At 31.4% G+C, this 14,709-nt stretch overlaps 1 protein-coding gene across 3 annotated transcripts; it reads right to left on the bottom strand.

Annotated features, from left to right (window-relative positions):
• Positions 1–1,202: 1,202 nt before the first annotated feature.
• Positions 1,203–14,652, bottom strand: LOC148622018 (gamma-tubulin complex component 4-like). 3 transcript variants are annotated; one of them, XM_088571489.1, is made up of 16 exons: positions 14,508–14,652; positions 13,342–13,477; positions 11,050–11,210; positions 8,561–8,617; positions 8,110–8,189; positions 7,229–7,418; positions 6,791–6,965; positions 6,465–6,589; positions 5,833–5,989; positions 5,526–5,627; positions 4,672–4,801; positions 3,826–4,003; positions 3,134–3,268; positions 2,651–2,767; positions 1,607–1,746; positions 1,203–1,319 (listed from the first exon to the last, which is right to left on the bottom strand). In XM_088571489.1, the coding sequence occupies exons 1-16, from the start codon at positions 14,580–14,582 to the stop codon at positions 1,313–1,315; spliced, it is 1,965 nt and encodes a 654-aa protein (XP_088427615.1). In that variant the 5' UTR covers positions 14,583–14,652; the 3' UTR covers positions 1,203–1,312. The 3 variants fall into 3 exon arrangements, with proteins under 3 accessions (XP_088427615.1, XP_088427617.1, XP_088427618.1); XM_088571491.1 differs by having other exon boundaries at positions 11,050–11,153; XM_088571492.1 differs by lacking the exon at positions 14,508–14,652 and adding an exon at positions 14,220–14,475.
• Between the last annotated feature and the right edge of the window lie 57 nt (positions 14,653–14,709).

Raw genomic sequence — 14,709 nt, 5'->3', positions numbered from 1 at the left:
CTCAAGAAGTCTTTAGTAGGACTTATCACAAGATCTTTTCAACAATTGAAAGTTCCTTTTAATCTGTCATAGTTTTCAAGATATTGACTGAAAAATATTAAAAAAGTCATTTTCCCCTTTCAAAGGCATGTTTTTTGACCAATCAAAAATCCCCACATCTGTTCTATGCAGTATACCCCAAGGAACATTCATACCAAGTTTGGTTTCAATTGGTCAAGTAGTGTCAGAGGAGAAGATTTTTGAAAGAAATAACATTAAAAATAACAAAAGTCGTTGAAGAAGGGCAATTAGTTTCAGAGGAGTAGAGTTTTGCATAATTGTTAATGATGACGACGATGGACGCCAAGTGATGGCAATAGCTCACATGGCCTTTGGCCAGGTGAGCTGATCATGGAAACTTCATTTTATCATTTTTTACCACAGGCTGACCATTTATGCCGCATTATTTCGGCATAAATGGTTAGCCTGTGGTAAAACAATGATAAAATGGAGTTTCCATGACTTACTTCAATTCTAATAGGACAACAACAGTACTTTTTTTACATTTTTGTGACCTATTATGGTCACCTTAGACACGCCACATTTGTCAATATTTGACTGTACACTTTACGCTAGAAATGTCAGTTGTAATGGTCGCTAGTGAAACTTTGTATTTTTAATACTGAAGTAAAGGGTGAATTAAGTAGAACGATGTTAGATATGGCAATAGTCGTTTGCATTATAAGGTCACAGTGTTCACACATGGACAGGTACAATGTTTTATTCATTGATGATTGTTATTGTTTGGTTTCATAAATGACGGTATGTGAGTAAGTGATTTTTACAGAATATAACTTTTCTAAAACATAATGTTTAATATCTGTATTAAATATGAATTTGATGTTCATTCACCATACTGAAATGAATAAAAACAGTTGATACCCATCGGAATTTTTACATGATTAAAATGGACAGTAATTTACACACACACAAGCCACGCCCAATTAGTCGTGTGCTGCTCATATGGCAATCGAAAATTGACCACAGTTGTAGGCTCAAAGCCTGTTAAGGACATCATTTTAGAATTGTTATTCAATCAGGGGAAGAGCGTCGAAGACTGTTAATAGTTATTCAACTCTATTCCCTTTTTTCCTTTCTATAACAATACAAAGAAAATTAATTTTATTTACCATGTTTTTGGTTTTTTTTTAAATACAAAAAAGTTTATATATATTTTTTATTCATGTAAAATATAAATAACTAACAAACATTCATTTGACTGTTGTACTGTTCATCACTCCTTTCTTGTTTTAAAGATTAATCTTCAGCTCTTTCAATAACTAGAAGAAACAAAAAGATATCATGTATTATACATAATCTCTTCATGGTTATGCACCTGTAATATTAATTAAAAAATGATTTCAAGTCATGTAAGGCTACCAGTAAAATGAAAAACACAGATACCAGTAGTAAGTATTCACAATTGAGCAAAATGCCTGTCCAACTGAAAATACATGTAGATAAGCATGATTTTAATGAATTTCTCTCATTATACTGATTAAGGTACCATCATCTATTATAATGAGTAACATGTATATTATAAATTTCAAAAAGTTGTTTAAAGTACCTTCCTAACTGTCCTCCAGCAATACTAAAGTATCTATTAAAGTCTAATCTCAGTAGTAACTGGGCTAGATGTGGACTAGCATTGTGGCTTCTCACACTTGATAGTATTTTGAATAGTAAATTAGACTGACCCTGAAAATTCTGAAAAAAAATATATATATACATGTACATATCACATGTAGTATTATTTGTAAGTATTATTTTGATTGGTTAAGAAATATTTGATAATTGTTATTTACTAGTAACTGATACCCTACAAACATCACATTGAACATTTCATATAGGTTTTTATTCCATGGTTCACAACAATTATGCAAAATATTAGGATACGTCATCGCCAACAAATCATTCCAGCAAACAGGAAGTTGATGTGCAAAGTTTACACTACCTACAGACCCGTCAAGATAAAGCTGCATACTTAATTTCAAATACTGCTAACATATCAATTTTGGTGGGTTGCTAATTTTTGCGGATTCTGTCAAGGGAATATATTCGAGGACATCAATTTTCAGAGTTTCAAAAAATGTTTTGCATTAAACTAAGTGCTCAAAATCAATATTTTTTGTGCACTGCAAAACATTAACTAAAGTTAATATGTTTACAGTAACTTGCAAGAAGGGTTGCTGAGATCTTGGAAAAGAAAATTTATGAAACCTTGAAAAAATACTAAAACAGCAACAAAATCAATCTGAATTAAAAGAAGTTGATGTGCAAATATGCCAATATGTTACATATGCTAAAACCTATTTTAATAGATGAAACTGTACACCAAAATTTAATAATTCCCATGAAGGAATACTGAAATTTTTACAACAGAATTTTACAACCCCCCCACTCCCCCTCAAAAAAAAAGAAAAAAAAGCTGCAAATTCTTTTCTTCAAGCTGAAAGTAAATGTGTGACCAAGTGGAGAGCTTACATACTAAAAAATACTAAAAATCCATTAAAAACAATACAGAAAACTGCATCTAAACAGAATGACAAACAAGGTAAAACTGTAAACCCCTGCCCCTTAAAAATATTGGATCATTTATCATAAGTAAAACCTTTGCAATGTTATCTAACTGTTTGAGCTCTCTAGGCAACATTGGAGATTCACACTGTAGTAACAGCTTACTGAAGGCACCACACTGGTCTAGAATTTCATGTAAACAATGAGAGACCTACAAAAGAAATTTGTGAAATGAAACGTGTAAAAACTAGTACACTATCATTTTCATCCATTCACTCTGCTAATATTCTGCACAATGGAGAATATACATGTATTGCAATAATTACCAATGTGTGCATGTAAAGGTACTAAACACAATTTAAAATTCTAATATGTTATTGCAAGTAAATATTCTGTAAAAACATAGTTTTATAAGTCTCTGCAGTCCTTTTCCCCTAAAAATATAGCAAGAGTAAAACTAGTCATAAATTATGACTACACACTACTTTGATCTATTAAGACATCATAACACACGGCCAATTTAACACTTCCAGTTCTTTGTGAAAAGGACCACCGAGGATATAACTGGTAAACTTACAGATTTCATATGAACAAAACTCTGAGCTAATAATGCTGATAAGAACTGGTCATGGGCAAGCCTAACAGCTTCAAAATCTCTAGTGGACTGTATTTTATCTACTAATATACCATACTGAGATTCTATTACATCCACCTGAAATGGATAAATGAAGTTTTTTAAACTTGCTTCATAGGTCTACAATATACCATATCAAGATTATATCACATCAACATAAATGGATGTTACAAAATGAAATCTTTTGTTAACATGTTCCATTGGTATACATTATAATGCTAATGCTCTCAAACATATGAAGTCTCTGATAACCTGTGCCATTGGTCTACAAGAAATAAAATTTCTGTTTACATGTATTGTAAACAATGGCAATAATTTTTTCAAATATTTTTTTTGAACTTTGCTTTTTTTCACTTGCTTATGTATTCACTCATTACCATGAAATATCTTATAATTTATATAATAATGCTGTGTTTAAAATTATGCACAAGTAGCCAAAGTGAAAAATGCTATTGCAATTTCTGAAGTTTATCAAGTCAATTTTAAATCATTTGAAACAAATCTACACTACATAATGATTTTACTACAGGTGACCTAATACAGATGCATGGATGATCAGAAAATAACATATATGAAGTCTGAACACATATTTGCTGAACAGAAAAAAATGCTATAAAAATGATTTATATCTTTACCTGTAAGTAATATTGTAAATTATCAACCAAGAAGGCCATATGTGTTCTAAGCTGCCACTTTGTCATTTCCTCTTGACTGACAGCTTTCTTTTTATATTGCATCTGTAGCACCCAACACTGTTGGATGTCTATTTGCGCTCGTTTTACCAGTAACAGAAACCTGAATATTCTGTTGTATCTGGAAATAAAATAACAGACCATGTAGCTACATTTGTGCAATACAATAATAGATATTGCACTATTTAAATATTGTCCTAACTACATAAGCCCAGACACTCTATTAGCTCTCTGTGAAGAGTTTAAGATTGAAAATATTTAACAAATTAAATATAATCATTTTACATATAGTATTTAGATTTCAGGATAGGCTTACTTGTACTAGTGTTAGCAGTATGAACCCTTTCACAATCTGAGGTATTATTCTTTTATGGGAATTGAGTGGGCACATGATCTTTCCCTAAAAGTTTGTTTCATAATTTTTATTTGATTGTTTACTGAAGTCAAATAGAGGGAAAATGCATATTTCCACTCAATTCCCACCAAAACACAATGGCTCCACTATTATTAAGAAAAGATCTATTAAATGCTTTTAACTACTTTGGATGATGTCTTATTTAGGGCTGTTCCAGTAAAACATATGAGGGAGGGGAAGACACTTTTATTCCCTGTATATGGGTGGGTGTTCAGGTCTCTTGACAAAATATTAATGTTTGTACAAAACATCAGTAGAACTTTTATGGGTGACTCCCCTGGTGAAAAAGTGCCTTCCCTGGGTACCTCATACCATTTAATGGAGCAGTCCTAATATACTTTATGACAACATCCATCAACTCATAAAAATCTTACTTTTCTAACACTAATGGAGTAAACAGAATATGCAATGGCCAGTCAACTGTATATTTGAGTCCCAAGGAGTTCCAGCCTGACTCTACTGCTTGCTGACTTCCACTGCTACTAGTAGAGTCTGTTGTTGATCCTTGAATAATAAGAAACCTTGTATTTGTATCATCTGCCAAGGAAACACTCTTTCATTAAATAAACATTTTACAAATTATTGCAAATTCAGCCATTATTGCCACCCACTTAATATTATCATAGCAAAACAAAGAAATTATTGTCTGTATTTATTAATGTAGTTATGTGAATATATAGCTGAAAGCCATTATGGTTTTATATTATCACTGTAGGAATAAAAACATATCTTAATGCTTGTTTCATTATCGTTTTTGTCTTCAACACAATAATGAAAGCTCGTACATGTATTAAAAAAACACAATATCTGGGAAATATAATAATTATATACCATATTGACATTTTGCAGACATCTTTATAAATCTGTGTTAAGACTTATTTTAGTAAAAATTAATTTTATAAGGTTTGTAGTCAACAATATTTGCCTGATAATGTAACTACTAAATTACTCACTAAAAATCATATAAAATACACATTTTCTGGGTATAAGTCCTTTGTCATAGCTGATTATTGTAAATTGAAAGAACAGAAAGGAAGACAGATTTTAATAAAGAGCAATTCTATCTTGTAAGAAACTAAACAGAATCTTTAATAATCAGAATATGTTTTCACAGACCCTATCACTCTTCATTCTACATATTTTTGTCAACAATATAAAGTTGACCTCACAAAAAAATAGCATACACTTCTTAAGAGTATATTACATTACACATCATGTTCATATTTACTTGGGTTTACTGGAGCAGCCACTGTGAGGTGGAAATTTTGTAACAAGTTCTCATTGTCAAACAAAACATTTCTAGCTGCCTGCTGAAAAGCTGTGTTTATATCTGAAAAAAGATAAAGAATGCTTCATAAATACATCATGATATAAGTTAATGTATACATGTAGATATACTAAAACATTTTGAATAAAAAATCGCCTGAACATGTTGCAAATAGTAAATTTGATAAACCAATGTATGTAGAGTTATATTCTGTCAACCTAATTAAATTGCGGATCAACTATCTTAATTTATATCATAATAAGCCTACCATGTTCTGTGGTCCCAATAGGAGGTCCTCTTAGTAAGTTTTGTGCATAGTCTATGAATGTAAGAAACAATTCTCCTCTTCCTAATAGGTAGAAATCCTTTATAACCTTTAAATTTGTCACAAGTTCTGAATCCTCCACAACTAAAATCCATAAATGCTGAAAAGAAAACATTATAGAAATATCATATATATACACATATGCATTTACACATGTATTGTTTTAAGAAACTGAAATTCAAAAGTTATCAGTCTACAACAAAATTCTTAACTAATCAAGTCTTAATTGACTTGATAAGAGTATACCGGTAAAAATTTTTCACTTATCTAAAACTTATTCTTTAATTTTTTTTTCCAAAATATAACTTCAATTATCATGTATCAGCAAATTTGTTTTCCTTCTGTTCTTATTGCCATTATTCTATCTCAGGCTATTATTTTCAATCTAAAATGAAACTGCAATTTTTATTGACAATATTACATTAAACAGGCTGTGTCGTCACCAGGACAGCTTTGAACAACCAGACAATCATATCTCTTCCTATTTCACTCATTGTGATTTCTGCCTTGACTTCAAAACTGATGTTGTTCTATATGTATATACCAATTAAACAACTTAATATATTCAACTTTACCTCAGCTACGTGAGTTCTGATTTTATCAATTAAAGCCTCAAAAGCCATGCCATTAAAGTCCGGTTCTAAGGACATGTTGTACAAATCTTTAGCGAATTCTGCTTCACGATTCTTTAAAATACTACCTATTCAAGCAGATAAAAAAATATTTTTTTTCTTGTTTTAAGTACATACATCTAGCATTGAACTATTTTTTTCAAGGAGTAAAAAAAAAAGGATTAGTTGCTTTCATTTTCTCAATTCATTCTCCTTTGAGTATAAGTTAAGATGAAGAAGTAACCTTTTTGAAAAGATCATAGGTTGAGTTAAAATCTAGGTTCACAAACCTTTCCTGTGTGTAGATTGTTTCTTGTCTGTTTCAAACATTTGTATAGATTCTCCAACAAACAAGATTTTATTAGCAACCCTGACTGGTATGTATACAGGTAAAAGGTCAGCTTGAATGGAGAATGTCTGGTGATTACCTCCCCCTGTATCTGGTAATGTCATATTTAGTGCTTTCTGAAAATGAGAATGATGAAATGGTTCAGTTTGAAATAATGATACTAATAAATTGGAAAAAGTAAAATAAAACTTTCGTAATTTGGTTGAGAAATTATATTGGTAAAATATATGTTTGGAAACATGAAATACATATAAAAAATGCATGATAAGTTATTTCAGATTACATAACAAATTATATCATTTAGCTTTGAGGGTTAAATGTTAGCATCTCACTCCAATTCAGATTTATATATATTAATTGGTTTTCTGAATAAAGCTACCTGTAGTTGACGTCCTGTTACACCCATAATTCCCAGATAATCTTCGTCTTCCTGAGTCTCTGTATTGGTACTTCTTGTTTGGCCTGTTGAATGCTGTATGAAGAATTCTTTATAAGGATCAAACAGAGCGCCATGTAAAAGCCATGAGCACAACTGTTTGAACAAAACATCATGACAAATATGGAGTATTCTGAAATATAATTATTTTATGATACAAAATAATAACATTTCATCTATATAATATAATAAATCATTATACATAACACATGTACAGATAAGTTAAAAACTGCATTCTAAGAAAATAACTATGCAATATTTTCATACATTTCTATTCTATATTTATTATGGAGTTTAAATAAACTATTCACTTCTCATGGCATATTTTCTAATGTTAGTATAAACAAAATGTACTGTGGTTAACTGCTCACTAATTATACCCCATGGTACAAAAACATATCACACAATATGGCAACCCTATATATATATAACAGTCATCAAACAGAAAATTGATGTAACCAGTGTCTAAAATTGTTCACAATTAGACTGCATACATATATAAAGCTTCTGTATAAATATCAAGCCTCTTTGAAAAGCAGGTTCAGGCAGAAGTGTAGAAAATATTTTGCACTGGTACATCAAATATATTAACTGAATACTCAACAGCAATTTAATTCTGCCTAGGTCTGAATTTGTATCCAAGGATATGTATGATGCAGTAGTGAAGTTTCATTCCAAATACCAAGCCACTGTACTAGTAGGAAATAGACAAGTATAATATATGTTACAGACAGACAGAACCACTAGATCAAAACAGTATTTCCCTTCCCTTCTGTAGGTATATACATGTAACTAACAGTAGACTTCTGTCAGTTCATGTTTACCTGTTCATAGCTTGTTTAACATCTGGTTGTCCACAGTTTGAATTCTTATGTACTATATCCAATATGTAACAACCATGTGCCTAGAAAAATGTAAATTGGGGTACACATAATTTTTATCTCAATCAACTCATCCACTATCCTAGTTCAGATCCATACTTTTGCCAGACAGGAACTTTCTTCAAAGGAAGTTAACATAAATGACTAAGGATTAAGTCAACTTTACTATCCCAATCCATCTAAATATTCATTCTTTGGATTTTGTTTTTAAGGAATATATTTTTTGCAAGCATCTCTCTTGTCTATCAAAAAAGTTACTAGGTATTTACTGTTCCAAACACTTAAAAGCTAACAGTATTAGTTTGAAACAATTATTTTTATCTGTGATGAGTTTTTTGTTTGTTTGCTTTTTGTGTTTAAAGCTACATGTAATTCCAAATAAAAAAAATCATACCTTGTGGGACTTAATCTGTTCAACCATAGTAGCCAAGGCAGGAAAAAGCATAAAATACTGTAAAATATAAAGCATCCTTTCAGTAATGATTAATAACGTCATATGAACTCGTGGATCGTTATGGTGTATCCATCTGCACCGTGAAAACTGATTTATTCAATGGGTCATGGTTTTCCTTTCCTCGTTTGTCTACCCCGGACTTGACTTTTTATGAGCAACTCGGCGGGTGTTTTTAGAAAAGCATAGGACGCTTACCCTACCGGTGCACCTGGTCCATGCTCCAAGTTTTTAGTGGAGTCCGAGTTGCTCATTTGCTTTTGTTACTTTGTATGTATGATTTTAGTTACTTTATGTTCTTTGCTGTGTATGTCTGTTTTTCGTGTCTGGTCTTTGTCCCTGGATTGCATTCTTTTGATTACTGCTAAAACCTTGGTTCCCTTGATTACTCTTATAACATTATAGATTCAATATTGAACGGTTTGAATTGTAAATGATGTTTTGAAATAATGACAATACAAGTACTAAAAAACATTAAAGCATCTTTTTTTTTTAAATGAATGTGTTTCAACTTGTGTTCAGGGCTCTAGAATTCCTAATTATTTATTGCAGCTGATAAATGATATTATGGACTACATTGTAGATAACTGTAAAATTTGTAAAATAAATCATTTTGTATTGTTTTGATTTTTATTATTTTCACAGTAAACAAAATAAAATGATCTCCAGGACACGGCTTGATACGACTGCCAAGGTAAAACCTAGAACAGTTGAGGCAAGTATTGACATACCATTCAAGCTTGATGCAGCTCTGAATTTTGATTGTGATTACACATTTGACACAGGACAGTGTTCGTGGATTTTTCAGAAATTGAGGTTTCCTCTGGAAAAATCCATATAGAATCTACTTTCCCACAGTCAATGACTACTTTCCTAACAAAACAAATCCTTACAGCATATAAAGTTTTCAACTTGTCACAGGAAAGTGTAATTAAGTACCTAACTTTCCCTAACCCAAATTTCACTTGTGCCAGGTTACAGGAAATAGGAATCCTAGAATACTGCAGGATAAGAATTTTAACAGAAACTTATTTGCCCCTTTTTGGTCCCATATTCCTAAATGGTCCAGTCACAACCTCCAAAATAAACCCAAAACCTTCCTTTTGAGGTATTACACCTTGTGGTACAATTTTAAACAGATCAATTTCCTTTCACTCAAATTATAATTTAGTCATCAGGAAAATGCTTGTTTCTGGCCACGTTTTTGGCCCTCTATTTTTAATTCGATCTAATCAAAACCTCTGAATTTAATCCCAAACTTCCCATGGTGGCATGACCCTTGTGGTAAAATTTCAAAGAGATCCATCCATTATAGCCAAGGTAGTGTCCAGGCATCAGGAAAATGCTTGTTTATGGCCCATTTTAGACCCCTCTTTCCTTCTGCCCCATCCCTTAATAATGCAATTCATAACCCCCAAAATCAATCTTAGTCAGACTTTTGGGGTATAAACTATTGTGAATTTATAATAATATAGGCATACATACACTTACTGGATTTATATAGTTACATTCTATGAAATGCTTGTTTTTGCCACCTTAAATAGTACTATAGGTTAGGTCAATTCGAAAATTTGGTCTCAGTTTGTTGAAATAAAGCTGTTTTGAGGCAGTCCACACAGAAATTTCAAGTGCTGTTTTCATATAAAGTACATATTTTTTTAATCCTTGGTGTGTGGAGGTTCAAGTAATTTATATATAATTTAGTGATTATTGTCATGAAATCCAGTAGCCATGGTAACATAATGAACAAAATATTACTGAGTTTTAGTACAATTCAGGAGTGCCTTTACAAAAATAACAGCCAAATACCATGTTTTATACAATATCAGGCCCTTAAACACTAGCACAGGATGAAAGCATGCATGGAGGAAACGGGAAAAGGGTTTAAAATAATAACACCCTTTTTGATTTATTCTTTCACAATTTTAGTTCCTAAAGTTCATGCGAGATAACATTAAGGTATATTGAAAATCAGCCTGCAGATGCTGAGGAGGGAACCTAATATGACAGGGGACTGAAACATTCTGTATACCATTCTTCATTAGAATTACACCTGTTTACCATTACATATATTACATCTGTCTATGTATAAATTCTCAACTATATTTAAACAACATATCCAACACATTTCAACTTTTAATTTTAAGTTTTACAAAATTAGACTGGGTCAACTTGGTGTGCAGAACAGTGTGCCTAAATTTAACTGTATAGTACACCTTTAATTAAAAAAAAACTATAAAACATGTCATCCTTTCAGAAATGCTGAAAAATAGTGCCCACATATATAGTACCATTTTTTTACCTGAATACTGAAAAATGATTCACTCTCCAAGTTATTCATTTAAAAAGTGTTCCAAAAATTGCCAAGGTGCTTCATGTTTCATTATTTCTACATACCATAGTATACTCCTTGCAATTGTCATGTATTTTACCTGAAACAATGATCTGTAGATGTGAGATACTGTTAGATCTGGATCTGCTATCATCTCCATTTCTAACCTCTGTAAAGCTGCCCTGTAATCTTCTAATACCTTATCTAAACCATGACAGAAAGACTTGAGATAAAGACCATGCAAGTCAGATCTCCTTTTGTCTAGGAAAAAAAATCAGATACCACTGGTAGTCAAACAATTCAATTCAAAAATTATATTATATTATATATTATATTGTGGTTAAGTATTACGTTTAGATTACATTTTTAGCTGGGAATGACATGCAACAAACATTTTAAAAAACCAACAAATTCTCCACTTGCTTTATAGCAATATTTTTACAATTTTTTTTTTCATTCTTCATTCATGATTTCAACACTTCACAAAATATACCTACTAGTTCATGTGGTAAATTATAAAAGTTGTGCAAATGTACATGTACACTTGATTAGATTACATAAGGGGAAAAAATATGCAAAGGATTTGCCATTTTCCAATAAAATGCTTCACAAAAGGTCAAACCCAGAACAGTTTACATGTAGGTAACTGTGAACACAGCATTCAAGTTTATTATACTTTGAGTTTTTACTGTAGATATTTGAAATAGGATAAGAAGTTGACCAGAATAGAATATAGCTACATATTTGTTCCTACTTTCTAAACCCATCCCTTCCTTTGTGGTCAAGTTATTGACTGCACATCAGGGAAATGCTTGATTCTTGCCCTCAAATTGTCTCTGATTTCTAAACAGTTCGTCTTATCCCTAAAAATCAATCCCAGTCCGGCCTTAGTGGTATAGAACATTATGGAACAATATCATAGACATCCATATGCTTTCACTGGAGTTACACAAATTTTAGTACCTTTCATTGACTTTTGGCCCCTAATTCCAAAACAGTATGGGTCATAACTGCCAAAATCAATACCAAGGTTTCTTTCATGGTTTGGAACCTTGTTACAAAATATTTGAAAGAACAACTAGCTAATATTCAAGTTAATGCATGAAATCCAAGTGTCTCTGGATGACGAAGGAAATGACAGCCCAATACCATAATATGACTGCAAATTTTTTTAAGCTGTATAAAAAGTCATGCAGATGTCTGGCACCTGTATTGTCTTTGTACATTTAAATATACAAAATTATGGTAAATTTATAAGTCAAGAGACCATCATCAGGGACATGGACAAGTTTATCAGGACAGTATTTATACAATGCTAAGGGATACCTGTGAAGGATTGAACTCATGAAAAATAAATTACTTAAGGAGCACTGCTAGATATGCCGGCAGAGGTTGAACCCTAAACATGATACGAAATTCAAGCTTGATACAGCTCTCAATTTTGAATGTAATTAATTGTATAACACAGGAGAATATTTCGACTAGAATGGAAGCTGTCAAATAAATTAAATACATGCAATAAGACTTTTAAAAGATAACATGAACAGACAGGCAGATGGACAACATGCTTTCTATAAATACCATAATTTGTTTCTGTAGGGGAGGATGAATTAAAATCAAAAGCCTACATCAATAGAAATAAACAATTCACAATGTTATGTTTTTTGGTATAAGTTATTTAGTTCCTGTCCAAAAACAGAAAGTCTCATTACTCAAATATATAAAATCCAAAATATATAAAAATCAAAAGGGAGCTTAAACTATTAGAAATAAACTTTTCAATAAAGTTTCATGAAAAGTTGCTAGAAGCATTTTCAGGTTAGTGCATAAATTTGATAAATCCCCCCTTTTTATAAGGGAATTATAACTGGCACTGAAAGACTACTTCACATTTGAAATTTTTGATTTTGCAAACGACAGAAAAGTGTAAAAATCACTGATATACATTTGTATCATATTGATGAACATTCCAATCTAAGTTTGAAGGCAAAATAATGACAAATGTGTGCAAAAGTTTTCAGAGTAAATTCACAGATAAGTTTTATTACAGCCATCTTTCTTTTTATTTAGTTTATGAAGCATTTGAAAACAATGGAAACATCGGCCTACTGAAAACTAATAATAGATCATTCTAATAACTCAGTGGGAAACAATGCATTGAAAATATTAAAAATAAAGAAAAGAAAAATATGACTGGTGAAGTTACAATAAGTACGTGGAATGGACTTTAAAGCTCTACCTGTGACTCTTTGAAGTGAACAAGACCTTACAATGTGTAAAGTTATAAAAAATATCTTTTAAAGTTTATCCTGCTTTATGTTAATTGACCATTAAAAACTGACTTTTTCGGCATAGTGAATCATCCCTATTCAAGAAGTATCCCCTAAAATACCTGTGGTTTGCAGACTGAGGTGTCCTCCATATAATCTGATAAAGGAATTAAAATCTCTGTAAAAGGTTCCCAATTTACACAACTTGTTCAACTGATCAACCTCTGATGGGGATATAAATGGAACATCACTCAGCACCTGAAAGTATACAATGAAGAATAAATTACTCAGAACTTTTTTGTAACAGCAGTATAAACTGATTACTGCAAACTACCAGTACTCTATAAACAATAATATATGTCATGAAGTGGCTCAGTTAAGCGCAAAATAAGAATGATAAATTAGTGAACAATAGCCACATTTAAATGGTAAAAGGAACTAATTTTTTATATGTCTTTGTGTTGTTTGATGTGTTTATATTGAAGAAATGTCATCATTCAGATACCACGGAATTTATTACTTTTGTTGTTGGGGCTCCTCAGAGCTTACTTGAAGGTGTGTTTTCACTTATCGAAGACCTCTTAGTGATCATTGTATTTACATTTTTCATAAAGGTTATAAAAAAATGTATGATGGTGCATTTGTTGCATTTCACTGTATGATGTATCTGTTCCTTTTTCTAAATACAAAAAAAAAAAATACGAATATAAAGCATAAATATATAGGAAGTTAGGTCCAAAATTTGTTATGACCTGTGTGTCAGGGGCAAACAATTATATAAACAGCAGACCACTAACAGTGCTTGCATGAAGTTCTTAAGCTGAGACGTCATATATCAATAATATAATACTTTTATGATGCAAGATCAATAATATACTTTCATGTTGTCTTATTTCGTTTTATTTGTAACCATTGGGATTCAGTTCATTTTGTTTTGGTCCATTTCATGTTTTGTTTAGATTTCTAGTTTTGATTCATTTCGATTACACTATGTACCTACCCCTGAAATCATGTAACTTCCACATCGTAAGTCGTTTAGAAATTAGAGTGACTGACTGCCATAAAATTTCATGATTGGTACTCGAATCGTTATTTCTTTCTCTCTTCTTAGATAGAAACTTGCAATATTTAATATTTCCCTGAATTATGTTAGACATATGAATTAAATACATGCAAAAAATACTGAAGCCTGTAGGACTGGAAATATTTTCTATCTCAATCTTTTCATTGTCTACTTCTAATATATACTGTATTAACTTTCATCTGAAGGATTCAATAGTTGTTTTACCTGAATGCCATCTCCTTTATCAATAAAGACACCACCTGAGTGTCCAGCCAGAGCAAACAAAACTTCGTGTAACATTTCAAGTCTTCGTTGAAAAAGTAAATTTTTAGACTGACTTATCGCCCTTTATTTAGCGGAAGCATATCTTTAAAAAAGTGAACCTTTATACAAAATAGTTCTACATGCGGTTACTTTTTAAGTGATG

The sequence above is a fragment of the Perna viridis genome, chromosome 3, assembly GCF_037379345.1.
Source record: "Perna viridis isolate PV_CMFRI_1.1 ecotype Kerala chromosome 3, ASM3737934v1, whole genome shotgun sequence".
Classification (NCBI taxonomy): Eukaryota; Metazoa; Mollusca; class Bivalvia; order Mytilida; family Mytilidae; genus Perna; species Perna viridis.
This window is presented reverse-complemented; position numbering and strand designations above follow the sequence as displayed.

Excerpts from the sequence above, each read along its gene's own strand:
- LOC148622018 (XM_088571489.1), bottom strand. The coding sequence starts at position 14,582 with ATGTTACACGAAGTTTTGTTTGCTCTGGCTGGACACTCAGGTGGTGTC. Across the intron at positions 7,419-8,109 it reads GTTAAACAAGCTATGAACAG|AATACTCCATATTTGTCATG; the intron begins GTAAACATGAAC and ends ATTATATTTCAG. Across the intron at positions 5,628-5,832 it reads TATTGGGACCACAGAACATG|ATATAAACACAGCTTTTCAG; the intron begins GTAGGCTTATTA and ends ATCTTTTTTCAG.